Source organism: Zootoca vivipara, chromosome 1, assembly GCF_965207765.1.
Source record: "Zootoca vivipara chromosome 1, rZooViv2.hap1.1, whole genome shotgun sequence".
Taxonomy (NCBI): domain Eukaryota; kingdom Metazoa; phylum Chordata; class Lepidosauria; order Squamata; family Lacertidae; genus Zootoca; species Zootoca vivipara.
In genome coordinates, this window is record NC_142582.1 from 54,350,607 (window position 1) to 54,365,022 (window position 14,416).

A 14,416-nucleotide genomic window follows, 5' to 3' on the forward strand; every position below is an offset into this window, starting at 1 on the left:
GTGGATTAATCCATTCCAGACGGGTCCGCGGAGTACTCAACCTGAAGTGTACTTAACCCGAAGCATGGGTGTAATTGGTTCCGGAAGTCTGTTCATAAACTGAAGCGAACTTTCCCATTGAAAGTAATGGAAAGTGAATTAATCCGTTCCAGATGGGTCCGCGGTGTTCGTAAACCGAAAATTCATAAACCAAGGTGTTCATAAACCGAGGTTCCACTGTACTAGATAGCTTATAACATGGGTCATGTTTCCTCTGGAGCAATACTTCAGTTGTAATTATTTATTACATTTGTTAGTCACTTTATCTTGCCCAAAACAACCCAAAGTGACTTACAACCAAACAACCCCCCCCCCAATAAATACATTAAAACATCCCACCTATTTCTAAAAGGCCGCATATATAGTTAAAGGCCAGAGGCCTGGTTCCAGAGGAATTTTTTTGCCTGTTTTGCAAAGTTTATATTTTCACAAGCATTTTGTCTTCATTCTTGCCATTTGTCTTTTGGACAGGGTGAAAAAGGAGAGCCAGGGGTTATAATCGGCCCTGATGGGACAGTCATAGCAACTAATCCAAAAGGAGAAAAGGTAGAAATGAGCATGTTTTGCTCTCATTTGAATTTCTCTCTCTCTCATTTACCCAGTTTTGCTACTGTATAACGAGAAGCTGAAGGATTTCCCCCTCCATGGTGTAAAGACTGGTATAGAGCCCCTCTAAAAGAGAGTGAAAGATTGAGAGCCCCCCACCCATGCTTCTGGGAGAGTGTGCCACTGAGTTTTTGGGTGTGCACCCTCTGCGAAAGCTGTGTTAGCAAACGCACACATGGGATTACCGACGTGATCTGTACCATTCAGATCTTTTCTGGGGAAAGGGAGGAGAGAATATTCATTGCAATGTGACCATGAAAGTGACTATGGTTGGTGAGGTTGTTCTCTGGCAAGAACCACTCACAGCCTTTGTGTGGTGATTGAGTGGGCAGGGGACATGGGCGTTGCCAGGTTTCGGGAAGTTCCAAGCAATAAGATGTTTGTACCAATGTTGCTTTGTCTCTCCCCGATTACCACCCTGGTAAAAGTGGGGGGGGGGGGAGAAAGAGAGTCCCCTTTTCTTTGTTAAGGACCATAAGGTGTTTATTTGCTCATATCTAGTTTATTAATATTATTTAATTACAGGCAAAGTCAGGGGTTGAATGCATCACATATCAAGGCTTATGTCCCCTCCCTCCCCAGCAAGATCTGAATAATCACAGCCGAGAAGCCTCCAAGGGAGACTTTTTTCCCCTTAAGACTTTTAGCCATGAGGCCTGTTTGTGGGGTCATTCTTATTGTGCTGGAGAGGCAATCCTTTCTTGAAAAGGATTGTCCCCTCACATGTCTGTATTATATAAGAAAAAAACATGCAGATTCATGCAAAATCTCCAATGAAGGTCTAGTTTGACCCTTAGCAACCATGTGCTTGCCTCTAGCCTAGGATGCTCTAAATCAGGACATTCCCTTCAGGGCAACCTGCCAAGATCAGTGGCAGACGGAGCCAGAGGAAAAAGTGTACATTTCAACTTTGTCCAGTAAGCTAGTTTCTCTACACACACTCACAAACCTCTCTGTAGTTTTCATGCAGAGAAGCAAGAGGCATTATCAAATATCGAGGATACACTCCAGTCAGGCAAAGTACTTGGGGTGCGAAGTGGGGCTGGAGAGAGGGGGTTCATCTCCTCTGTTCTAAATAATAGTATGGGATACCTCCACTGTCACTATTTTGTGGGAGGGATTCAAGCGCATACCAGAACTTTAGGTATGCACATTACAAGTGGAATAAAGGGCTCTCTTGCCCTAGTAGAACAAATCCACTTTTTAAAATGATTTGGCTTATTTGCTGTTTAGAAAGTGATGGGGAAATGCCTTGAAAAGTGTGGAGTGTACCCACAAGAAAAGCAGGTGAATGCGGGATGAACGTTCATTGTTTTATATCTACCCTGCAAACAAATCGAAATGAATGCTTAATAAAGACTGAAGATAATTTAACCCCGCGGTAAACTTTGCACAAGCAAATCGGGATGACTGTAAGCAGCTTGTTTGGAGGGTCTAATTGCCTCTGCTTTTATCACCAGGGTGAACCAGGCCTGCGAGGACCTGTGGGACCAGCAGTAAGTTACACAGGGTATATTTGCTTATATGCAAGGAATTTACATAGATCTAAACATCCATTAAGCATGGATGATATAATCAAATTGTCCTCTCTGTTGTTGTTATTGTTGTGTGTGGTGTTGCTAGTAGAGCTTTTGTGTAGCTCCTATTTATTTCAGTGTGGTTACTTAGGAAAGTTGAGTCTGCAGCCAAATATTGCGGTGTGTTTTCATCTCCTAGTAGGAGTTCTCCTGTTCAGGTTTCTGCCTGCCAGCCCTGCCCTTCCCCAAGTTACTGTAAGCCATAAGGAGTGTAAGCAGGGTATCCCTCTCCCCTCTGGTGTCTATATTTTGTCAGCACTCACTTCCTGAGTTTGCTATTAGAGGGAATGATGATTTCCTTGTCTTCTGCTTCCATTTGGAATTATAAATCCTGTAGCAGATATTGCGGGAACTCGCATTTACAATCTCTTACCATCTTTCTAAGCCTGACTTTTCTCTTTGTTCTTCTTCTAGGGGCCACCTGGGCGGCATGGACAGAAAGGAGAAATCGGCTTTCCTGGAAGACCTGTAAGAATTTTGATTTTTAGATTGTCTTCAAATGTACATTCCCTTATTATAGACAGAATGGGGGAAGAGGAGTAACTTCATCCACCTCTCGAATAGTCACTGTTACCTCTCTGCTAGATAAATTCGAAGGGAAGCTACAGAAATCAGACTCCAGCATTAATTCACTCCAGACTGAACCATTAACAAAAGGGGATGCAAGCGCCATAAGAAACACTCAGTGGCTCTGCATGCATCTGGAAGTGGAATTATGCCTCTGGGTCCCCTCAACTGGCACTCCTTCCTCCCATAAGCATGGAGGCTCTGGGTACATTTAGATGTACAACAGGACCATCCTCTTTCCTGTCTCACATTCTGCTGGGAGTTCCTGGCCATGCTGCTCCTACCAACACAAGGTTTGCCCCTGCATTCCTTTTTTCAGGGTTGTCTTTCTCCAGTCAGGATGAAACTGCCCTTCTCCTGGTCCTACAAGCCCCTCTTTCTTGTTCGACAGAGTGGTTCTGGCTTGGCTACTGTCTCTATGTCTTGCAGGTGTGTGACAGTGCTAAGAAAGGACAGAGATTTGTCATGCGACACCAGCAAAATCTGCCATCAGCTTCCTCCAGGGATCTATGATAGTACCAAGGGTTTCACCTGCTGTTTGTTCCCTTTAATTCTAACCTTTGTGCTGGCCTTTGCAGTTAAATCATCTATTCTAGACAGAACTGCAGCATAGTTTCCCCTACTCTTGAGGCATTTAGTTTCAGTAGTAGTACGTAGGAGCTCCCCATAGAGAAATCGTGAGATCTCAGTAGATTCTTCTCCCTTAGCCCTTTCACTTCACCCGATGGGAGCACAAAAAGTGATGTTTGTAGCATTCTTTATACTCTGAATCCTCATTAGCACTGTGTCATTACTAATGTCCATTAAGCTGACTCACCAGTGGCTTTTTGTCCTTTGCAGGGCCGACCTGGTATGAACGGGTTGAAAGGAGAAAAAGGTGACCCAGCAGACTCAAGAGGAGGCCTGGGCTTAAGGGTAAGCGGGAAACTGACACATCTCTCTGCGTAGTGCAGTTTACGCTGAAGGCTGGCATGCAGTGCTGCTAGCTTTGATGGCCTTTGTATCCCACTGTAACCCCGAGCACGAGCATTATCAGACTCTGTTATGAGAGAAGAAAAAGGTCTCATGGCTCCCCAAGGGGCATCTGAAAATGACCTTGCTCTTGTCCTAGTGTGGCTAAAAGTATCCAAATGCAGCAGTGGCCAAACATTTTTTGTGAGAGCACTATTTCTCATGTGTGCTGCAGTGGGTATATGCATCCCCTTTGCATTGGAGTGATTTTGCTTCTGGTCTACTTAGAGCCAGGGAGCAGGCAGCAGCACAGCATTGGGGAGGCAAGCAAAATCATAGGCCTAATTCTGTGCTGTTGCCAGACCCCTGGGCTCTCGTGCCCCAATACGAGAGTGTCATAACCACCCATCATGTGGACTCTAGTAAAGCAATGCTAATCCTGGTCCATGCACTGCAAGAACAATTTTGTCAAGTATATTGTGTGTGAACACTCTGGTTTCCTCTGCTGTTGCAGACAGAATAATGAAATATTTGAAGCCTAGAGTCTGAGATTTGGGGAAAGTATTGTCTGTGGGTGGTGGAAAGAAGCACAAACCTTGTTTGTTTTTGTAAATGCCGGTGACATGCATGATAAGGAGGTGGAACAGAATGCAGGATGCATTCCACTGGCTGTATCATCTTCCTGTCTTCCACCTTTTGAGTTGACGGCAAGTCTTGGAAGTAGAAGCAATGCCACATCGCACAATCTTGTGTTCCAGTTAAAACCAGGAGCAGCACCCACCACCCACAAAGATACAGGGGGGGTTGCAGAATTGTCACAATGGTGGATATTGGCTAGTGTCCTGTTCTATTCCGTCTGTTCTGTGCTCAGTCAGTTCCCCACATAATGGGATGCCTGTTTTTCTCTTCCTCTCTAGGGTCCTCCAGGGCTCCCTGGTCCTCCTGGCCCCCCAGGTCCTCCGGGCAGCATAGTGCCTATTTATGACAACAATGTGAGTAATGGCCTAAGTGCATTTTCCTTGCTAGGGGGAAACATGTGGAAATGCCATAAAGTGAATGTCTTGTTAGTTATACAATGATTGGGTAATAATGTATTTCATGGGGGGGCTTTATTTATTTATTTATTTGTTTGTTTGTTTGCTACTTCAGGGATTTGGTGAAGTGGGACCACCAGGGCCTCCAGGATTGCCTGGTAAGGATGTTGCAGAAGCGGTTAAAGCATGGGGTTGGATGACAAAGATCGGCTTTCCCCATCAGATTCCTGGGGTGAATCCCTCTATAGAAGCATGAAAGGGTGGATTCATAATTCCCTTTCCATGGTGCTCTATGCGTCACCATTAAAGACGTCCCATATTAATGTCAGTCATTGCACAAGTAGGCATTGGGACCTGCTGTCCAGCCCACCAAACTTTTCTTGGTTGCACACCAGATCCCTGAACCAATTTGGTGGCAGTAGCAATGCCGCTAGAGGGGGGAAATGGTGTAGAGCACTGGTGGAAACACAGCTGTTTCCACCCTGATTATGATACTCGGCTGGGTGGAGTGTTTGCAGATCATCCCATCTGATGAGTGGGCACATGTGGGGCAGCTGACTTGCGGCCCACACCATTGCAGGGTGATGTGGCCCTTGCACCTGGAAAGATTAGCTACCCTTGCTGTACAGAACCATAACATTGTTTCCTTCTAAAAGGCATTTGGAATCATTTTAATCTGAACCGAATGTGCAATTAATACCCTTGCGGTAGTGTAATGAGTACATTCCTCTAGTGGTTCTGGAAGTTTTGGCCTATGGATGTGCAGTGCCTTCTCACTGGCTCTTGGGGATTGTCTAGCCTTATGCCAGTACTTTGTTTCAGGCTACCATGGTTCTGCTGGTCCGAAGGGAGAAAAAGGTGATGTGGGTCCTCCTGGGCCCCCAGGTAAGATTCCTGCAGTGTTGCTACCTACATTTAACTTCCACCTTTTAACCAACACTTACCAGGAGGTATCATGGATTCATGAGCTAGTGGCAGTCATGGAAGCCTCTTGTGACTTGGCTCATGTGCTTGAGCCGTGTGGCACTCAACTCTTATCTAAGCATTGCACACCTCCAATAAACCTCACCTCCCTGCTCCTGCCTTAGACCTGTAGCATGCTGTGGTTTAGGTGTGTTGTTCTGAGGCAGCTGCACCACACAAGTTCTTGCTTTGCAGCAGGTTTCCGTCACTATTAGCCTATCGTTCCTATTTTATGTCTCCAGCTAGGTGCATCCAACAGCTTTTGTACAGGCTAGTTCTTGCACTGCTTACCACGGGGTACTCTACAAAACCTAAGACCTATAGGGCTGGAACAAACCTGGTGTCATCTAGTCCAGTTACATGCACCGGTGCCACCTTTGCTACCTGAATTCCTTAAGCATAGAAGCCAGAGATCAAACCTATGTGCAAAGCAGGCAACAGATGTACCTCTGAGCTATGGCCCCTCCTTTTCATTGTGCAGGAAGCCAAAGCCTAGCTGAGCTTGTTTGTATCCTCCTGGAGAAAAATCTGGCTTTTTCAGTGCAAGCCTTATCAGTACAAGTACAAGGCTTATTAGCACAATAATGCATTTTACATAAGTATTGTTTCCAAATTTTTCACCCAGTAATACACAAAAGCCATTTCCCATACAGTCATAAATGGCTGGGTTGTGCTATGAAGGCCCATCATAAGAGAAAGATCCAAAGATCATAATGGAAAGAAGCCCCACAGTGAGTGGAGTTGGTTTCTTTGCCATTACAAACATCTCATTCTTCTCCCTTTCTTCTCCCTTTGTCACAAGGCCAGTTCCCTTATGACCTCAGCAGATTTGGCTCCACCTTCAGGGTAAGTGTCTGTCATTTGGGATGAATATACAGAATATAAAAAGAAGCTTAAGGGGTTTTGCTGGGGGGAGGACACACTAGGATGGCAAACAAGTTTGGGCCGCTTTGCATTTAATGAGGCCAGGGTCACAGGGATAGGCAAAAGGCCTTTTTGTTTGATTTACTGTTTGCTTCTAAAATTTACAAGCTGCCTTTTTGGGTAACTATCCTTGTAAGGTGGCTTTCATAGTGTTTTTTGTTTTTAAAAAAAACCACCTGAAGGACAGAAAACAAATTATGAAGACCATTGTACAATACAAAAACATAAAACTTTATAACCAGCCACCATCATTACCACAACCAGTACAATACAATTTAAAACCAGTTATTTTATTTAAGATATATTTTTAAAAATCTTTTTATTTTCATTTTCACCTTAACATACACCAGAAAGAAAAAACAAATACCCACCAACATAAAGCAAAAAAGGAAATTAAATACATTGAATCATAATCTCAAAATCCTTAAATAAAAATGGTCTTTTTCTATAGAACGGACTTCCCATCTACTCCTTACTTCAATTTCTCATCATTTGTTCACTGCCATAACATAATGTTTTTTTAGAGTTCAACTGACTTTATAAACTATTTTAAATTATGCTTCGTACTTGAAACTACTACTGAGATTACTCAAAAGCTGTGACAGACTTTTAAGCTACAATTGTTATTTTTCAAATAAATATTAAAGATTTCCCATTTTGAGATAAATACCTGTTTTGGTTTATTTTTTATTTTTTATGACAAGCTATCTAGTTCCACATATTCAGCCAATTTTTGAATCCATTCTAATCTTGAGGGAACTTTATCACTCTTCCAGTTTGCCGCAGTGAGAACTCTTGCTGCGACCGTAGCATATAGAAAGATCTCTCTTACCTTTTTGAGAATCTGTAATTCCCAAAAGGAAAGCTTCTGGTTTTTTATTAAAGGATATTTTAAACAATTTTTTCATTTTATTTAATATATTTTGAATGATTGTATTTTTCTCTCTCCCCCTTCCCCTTTGTCAGTTTTAATGGTGTTCACATTAGTTGCCCCTGAATATTGCTGAAACTTCAGCTAGGAGGTGTCTTCACCTGTCATTACAGTGGCTCAACAACTAAAGTTCAACTGGTGTATTGGTGCGGGGTGCAAGATGTAGGGGGGAGAGAGAGAGAGAGGTCTGCCCAATGAACCAGTTTTACTCAGATATTCCCTAATGTGACAGACCGCTCTGACTCATGCCTAGAAAGCATGGGTGAAGCAGAAAACTGCTCGGACCCGTTTTCTAGGCACAGCACAAGGGGAAGTGTGGATAAGCCAGAGGAACAAGTCTAGAAGGAAATAGTGCTAATCTTGGAGCTGAGATAGGAGAATGCATTTTGTTTGACCGCTGTATATTTGCTTATTTAATATCTTTCCATAGGGAGAAAGAGGGGAGAGAGGGGACCCAGGGCTGAAAGGTGAAAAGGGTGAGCCAGGCGGAGGAGGATTGTTTGGATCAAGTGCTGTTGGACCCCCAGGCCCCCCAGGATATCCTGGTCTTCCGGTAAGATACCCCACACTGCATTGTTACGAGGCGTGGTGGCCAGCATCTTTGTACCACGGCATAGTCTTCTGCATTTTAGAATACTTTCCAAGTCAGGGGAAACTGAGTGTGTAAGTGGCACCTTTGGTAGAGGATTTGGGCAGAGAAGGACAAGCACCCAATCTCCAAAGTGCAGAAGTTCTCAAGTGCATTGCTGCATAGCAAGTGCTTGTATACACTTAGTATGAGTGTGTGATGCTCCAGAGCAGATCAATGGCCTGAGAGCAATGTTTGAGGAAAGTAACAGCTTGTCACCGTGAGGTTAATCCGCTCTCGGCATGGTCCGTGTTTGATGCAGAGCCATATACCTATTCCTCCCCTCTTCCAATGTTTTTTATCTTCTGCCATTTACTCATCCCATCAAGGTCTTTGCTTTTGGCAATCAAGCTTAGCTTTTCACCCAAGCGGCTGGGCATTACTGTCCCTGCCATTAGGCACAGTAGGGTAGCTGCCACAGGTGGCAGATTTTGTTTTACATCTTTCTGATGGGGGGGGGCTTGCTTTGTAAGTAGCCTTCTCTTATCCCACGAGGCTCTCCACCATTCCAAATGCTGTTTTGCCCAGAGTGGCAGAAGCAGTGGAGAGAGACTGTAGTAGCAGGCGGAAGAACAAGGGAAGTGAGAGAGGAGGCAGGTTGTGGGGTGGGCACCTGGAATGGAAAGGTTACTGGTTGGTAGAGCTTTGGATAATTTGCCTTGGGGCATGGAGCTAAACTCTAACATTTCCTTTGCTCCATGTGCCGCGGGACCTAGGAAGCTGGAAGAGGGATGTGTTTGTGTGGAGCAATGGAAGGAGAAAGGGGGAGGAAGGATTAGAACTATGCATTTGGCTATGAGTTTAATTAATTGCTTAGATGGATCAGTACCGACAGGTGGATGTTTCTGCCATTGAGTAAAACTTCAGTGGTTCTAATATACATGTATGTTATTTGCTTCTTCAGGGCCCCAAAGGGGACAGTATTAGAGGGCCCCCTGGCCCTCCTGGCCCCCAAGGGCCTCCTGGCGCAGGATTTGAGGGGCGCCCAGGGACCCCAGGAGCCCCGGGTCCACCTGGCCCTCCAGGACCCCCTTCCTTTCCAGGACCCCATAGGCAATGTGAGTAAATGCCTGATCCTTTCCCACCTGCTCATTGCAAATGGCCCTGCTTTGGGCCTTAAAAACAAGCTTTGTGCGAATATTTAGCTCCGGGTTTGTTTCATTTCCAGCGATCAGTATTCCTGGGCCACCGGGGCCACCAGGACCACCGGGAACTCCAGGCACCAGTGATGCATCTTCTTCTGGGGTAAGAAAAAGAGGCAGTGGGTCACTGCTGTTCCTTTCGTGGGGCTGGGAGTGGGGGTGGAGCAAGCTACCTTCCTGTGGGTGGCCCTGATGGGTTTTGCTCAAGCAAGGATTTAACACATTGGCTAGAGATGGCCACTGCCAGAGTGATGGATGATGCTCCTTCTATGAGCATGGACAATAGGAGGAGGAAGAGCTGCTGCTGCTGCAAGCCATGCAAATAGGAACAGCTGTTGCTAGTTCTGGAAAGCTCTAGGGTGCTAATGGAAAGCAACGCCACTCCAATTTATGGGAATTACAACAAATATTTGTTGTAATAGACACGGTAACACTGTAAGAGTGATGACCGTGAAGTTTGTTATTGGCTTCTGGCACCTGGCCTGTGAATCTGACTGTAACGATGACCCATTGTAACTCAGGTGCTCTCTATTTGATGAAGAACCCTGTGTGATTAAAGCAAGGGCTGTCATCAATATGCCTGCAGTTTACAAGCGCACCAAATATAAATTGTTTTAATGGTGAGCCGCCACCTTGTACTTCAGACAGATTAATGGCTGTGACCTTCTCATTGTTCCTTTTTCAAATGATTTGTTTTCTGGCAGCTGCGGATCTTGCCAACCTATCAGAGCATGATGGGCAGAGCGCATGAGGTGCCAGAAGGACAGCTCCTTTTCATCCGGGACAGGGAAGAGCTCTACATCCGTGTCCGCAGTGGTTTCAGGAGAGTCCTTGTGAGTATGATGTGTGTGAACACAGCAGACTTGGGGCAAGACCGTAGGTGGACTACTACCTTGGAGAGCGGTCTTTCTCTGTGGGGTATTGGCAGATGCTCAGAGCAATGCAGAACCGACTGCTAATTGCAATGCCAGAGAATGCTATGCCAGGAAGAAACGCTCCCTTGTAGCGATGAATGAGCTTCCTCTGGCTTGATTTGGAAGAAGCTTACTTGAAACAATCTGATATGGGATCCAGAGACATTGTTTCCTTCTTACCAAATGAATTCCTGGATATGTTTCAGGTTGCAACACCTACAGCTTTTATTTCATTCTGGCAAATGTTCCCTTTCCCTCCAAAACGAAATATGCATTTGAAAATAGCAAAATTCATCCTAAAGAGTAATAGTAATACGGCGCTGGTGGTATAGAGCGAACTGTGAGCTGGGAATTTCCCTAGATGAAATATTTCCTCAACCATGAATTCATTGGGCGGTCCTAGGCAAGACTTCAGACCTGCAATTTGGAGATAATAAGACCAACCTAGGGTTCTTATAAGTGTTACAAAGTAAGCCAAACACATCATATAAAGGGTAAAATGACTTGTTCTGATTTAATTTCAGCTTGAGGAAAGAATATCCATCTCTGGCCCTGGGCTGGTAAGTGAAACATTATTATCTGGTGTTGTAGCATGGACTAGGTCTATTGTGGGTCATTCCAAGCTTGCTAGGAGTCTTGAGATCCAGGGATTGTCAATCTTTAGAATGTTTAGTGCTTGGGTTTCAATATATGGTGACGTATATGGTGCACTCGGGTATAGATCAGGGGAAATCCAAATGAGGCATGCCATGCAGGGGGAGTGTGACTTGAATGATCAGGTCCACGGTGGGATACTAAGGATTTTGGATCACCTGTACTGGGATGCAGCTGATGTAGGTTCAGACTGGTGCTGTACATGCTTGGCTCTGCTGGTAATGCAGCCGGATGATTGTGCTACGAGTTGGCTTTATTTGACCTGTGCTCTTCTGTGAGACGGACCCCCTAAGAGGACACTTAGAAAGGGTTCTAGGAACATTACCCTTCATTCCGCTGCAGGACAATGAGGTATATGATCGGCCTCCCAATGTCCACTACTCCCATGGAGGAACGGCTTCATCATCTGGATCCCAGCGCCCCTTCCAACAGCATTTGCCTGTGCATTCCCACCGAGAATACAGCGCTTACTCCACTGCCAAGCCCTGGAGAGGGGATGAGAGTGTGGCCAACCAGCACCGCCTTCCTGAGCAACCCGCCATCCACCAGCCACACCAGGGAGCCCAGCACCAGCAGGAGCCACTGGACGCCTTCTTCCTCAACCGCCAGCCCGATGCCGCTCCTTCTGCCGTCCACACCCACCATGACTTCCAGCCTGCCGTGAGTGCCCTGTACACCCTGGCAGAGTCCCCTCCTGCAGTTTGGTGTTTTTGCTTGGGTGGCTGCCTCAATTGGCCCTACATAGAGACACTGAGAGTGGGGTCATGAAAGCAGCTAGCACCAAAGGGCCCCCTGCCTCCTGACTACCATCTTGAAGGTCTCCTCTGCACAGGTTGTCCACCTAGCTTAGCATGATGGTCTGCCCCCAGCAATGAGTGAGAGAACACTGCTGCCTGTTGCACCTTTTAGACTGTGAGCCCTCTGGCAGTGCCTCTCCCCTTATTTTGATTCATGTCTTGTGGCTAGTTAATAATAATAATAATAATAATAATTTATTATTTATACCCCGCCCATCTGGCCGGGTTCCCCCAGCCACTCTGGGCGGCTTCCAACAAAACAGAAATTCTAAAATACAGAGATCCATCAAAGGTAGACTTTCCATAAATGCATCAAAATCATCATCATCATCAAAATCATTATCATCATCATCACCACATGTAGTTATGCAGTCGTAGAATGAATTACAGCAACATGTCATTACTATGTATGCCAGGGGTGGCCTGCTGTACAGTGTGGTCCCCAGATCAAAATACTCCTCACACCTTAGTAAAAGTTCTCCTCTAGGTTAAAACAATGCTTGTCACAGTTAGAGGAATCTGAATGGGCTTCTTTGCCAGCAGTAGGGATGAATGAGCAAGAGGCCCTTTCAAGAATCTCAATCAAACATGGAAACCTCTGAAGGGTGTGAGTTCATGGCTTGAAGGGCCCAAAGGGCCCAATCCCCTCAGAGAGCGTGCCTGCATCCCTTTGCTTCAGATCTAGGCAGCCAGTCAACAACGTACCCACTCCATCCCAGGCTGCTCCATGGGGCCACCCTATACTTACAACTTGGTATAGGTTGCCTTTGAAGCAGAGACTACAGGGGCTGACCGGCTGGCTAGTCCACACCCACACAATTTGTACAATATATCCAGTTCTCATTTGATTGAATGCACCCCAGAGCCGTGTCACTATAGCTCTGATGAGGGCAAGGGCGTTACTACATACTATATCCTCTGCATTTCAGTTATAATTTGACTGCTTTGTGGACATAACCATTGAATAGGCAAACTACCCTGTTTCTCATATTTTAAGACATACCCATAAAATAAGCCATAGCAGGATTTTTAAGCATTCAAGGAATATAAGCCATACCCCGAAAATAAGACATAGTGATAGGCGCAGCAGCAATGCCGGCCGCGGCAGGAGGAGGAAAAAAATAAGACACCCCTTGAAAATAAGTCATAGTGTGTTTTTTTGAGGAAAAAATAAATATAAGACATGTCTTATAATATGAGAAACACGGTACTTCTGAAATGTCCCCCAAACAATGAATGATTTCCAGTGAGAGAAATAACAGGGCTGGCCTCTCATGATTCTCAGGAGTCCCAGAAAGCAGCAGCAGCATCAGGAATCAAGGTGCAAAGACCCCCATACTCAGCCCCGTTGCTGACTGGCTGCTTGTATTGTGGTGGCCGGACATTCCTCCCCCTTGCATTCTTAGCACCTCTGCCAGTTGCACCGAGAGCTCCCTTGTGTATTGGTGGTACAGGCTCCTTCTCATGTGTGGTCATCTTCTTGCTTTTCCAGCTCCACCTCATAGCCCTGAACACTCCCCTGAGTGGCAGCATGCGGGGAATCCGAGGAGCTGACTTCCAGTGCTTCCAGCAAGCCAGGGAGGTTGGACTGACGGGCACCTTCCGAGCGTTCCTCTCCTCCCGACTGCAAGACCTCTACAGCATAGTGCGCAGAGCAGACAGGGGCACGGTGCCTATTGTCAACCTCAGGGTACGTCTGGTCAGAGGCCTTAGCAAACACAACGCTTCGTGACAGCGGAAGGCGCACATGAAGCTCAGCGATGGGATTGCTGTCTTCCTTTCCTGCCCCGTGCAGGATTGCAACCTCTAAGTTGTGTTCATTGAGGCTAGAACTAGTGGTCAGGGGCAAGCCTGCAAGGCGGCATCATCTCTTAACAACCCCTAATATTTATTTACTGTTCATAAAAAGGTTTAAACCAACTTTGAAAGGTAATACCTTTATCTTTAATACTTGATCTGTAATGCAGATCAAGCCGTCACCTTGAATACTTCTGTAAAGAACTGCCTTGCATTGAACTGGGAGACTGGCAGCTGTCCTTCCAGGTTCTCAGGCAGGGCCTTTCCCAGACCAGTTGCTTAAGATATTTAAAACCATAGGCACCAGGGATTGAACGTGGGACATGCAAGGTCCCAAGGTCTTGTCTATAGAAAGGGCAGCCTGTCTCAAAGTTATCAGACAGGCAGAAAGTATTCTCAGAGCAGTTACATTATTACATTGCCCATTTCTGTTCCTTTCCAGGATGAATTGTTGTTTAATAATTGGGAGAACCTTTTCTCTGGCACTGATGCTCCATTGAGAACTGGGGTTCGCATCTTCTCCTTTGACGGAAGGGACGTCCTGAGAGACTCTGCATGGTAGGTGGGGGAAATGCGTTTTGTCTGTCTGAAGATCAGGGAATGTGCGATGGTTGCAGGTTTGCTGCCCCACCAGCTGGGCCTGGCCTCTCTGGCTCTGCAACTCCACGGGCATCAAAGAAGATTCCTTTGTTTATAAAGATCAGGCAAAGAGAAGAGGAATGTGTTTGCTATCTTGTCTTCTTTTTCCAGCCTCATGTGATGCTTCTCTTGGGGGCAGGTTTTCAGGAACGAAATGTTTAGACACCAAGTGGGTTGGCTACGCCAAGCATTTTATGTTGCCCCAGCAATATGATGTGTGTGTGTAGCAATATCTTCCTTCCCAAAAGACTGT

General features: G+C 45.7%; 1 protein-coding gene across 3 annotated transcripts in view; it reads left to right on the forward strand.

Annotated features, from left to right (window-relative positions):
- The window catches only part of COL18A1 (collagen type XVIII alpha 1 chain), a 157,636-nt gene that overhangs the window by 140,252 nt on the left and 2,968 nt on the right, over positions 1-14,416 (forward strand). For all 3 annotated transcript variants that reach the window (XM_035124182.3, XM_035124164.3, XM_035124174.3), the window contains 16 exons: positions 511-585; positions 2,106-2,141; positions 2,637-2,690; positions 3,630-3,704; positions 4,658-4,732; positions 4,890-4,932; positions 5,597-5,659; positions 6,540-6,583; positions 8,023-8,145; positions 9,125-9,278; positions 9,389-9,465; positions 10,067-10,195; positions 10,801-10,836; positions 11,273-11,590; positions 13,220-13,417; positions 13,967-14,082. In XM_035124182.3, the coding sequence (XP_034980073.1) occupies positions 511-585; positions 2,106-2,141; positions 2,637-2,690; positions 3,630-3,704; positions 4,658-4,732; positions 4,890-4,932; positions 5,597-5,659; positions 6,540-6,583; positions 8,023-8,145; positions 9,125-9,278; positions 9,389-9,465; positions 10,067-10,195; positions 10,801-10,836; positions 11,273-11,590; positions 13,220-13,417; positions 13,967-14,082 (1,616 nt within the window). The remainder of the gene's footprint in view (positions 1-510; positions 586-2,105; positions 2,142-2,636; positions 2,691-3,629; positions 3,705-4,657; positions 4,733-4,889; positions 4,933-5,596; positions 5,660-6,539; positions 6,584-8,022; positions 8,146-9,124; positions 9,279-9,388; positions 9,466-10,066; positions 10,196-10,800; positions 10,837-11,272; positions 11,591-13,219; positions 13,418-13,966; positions 14,083-14,416) is intronic.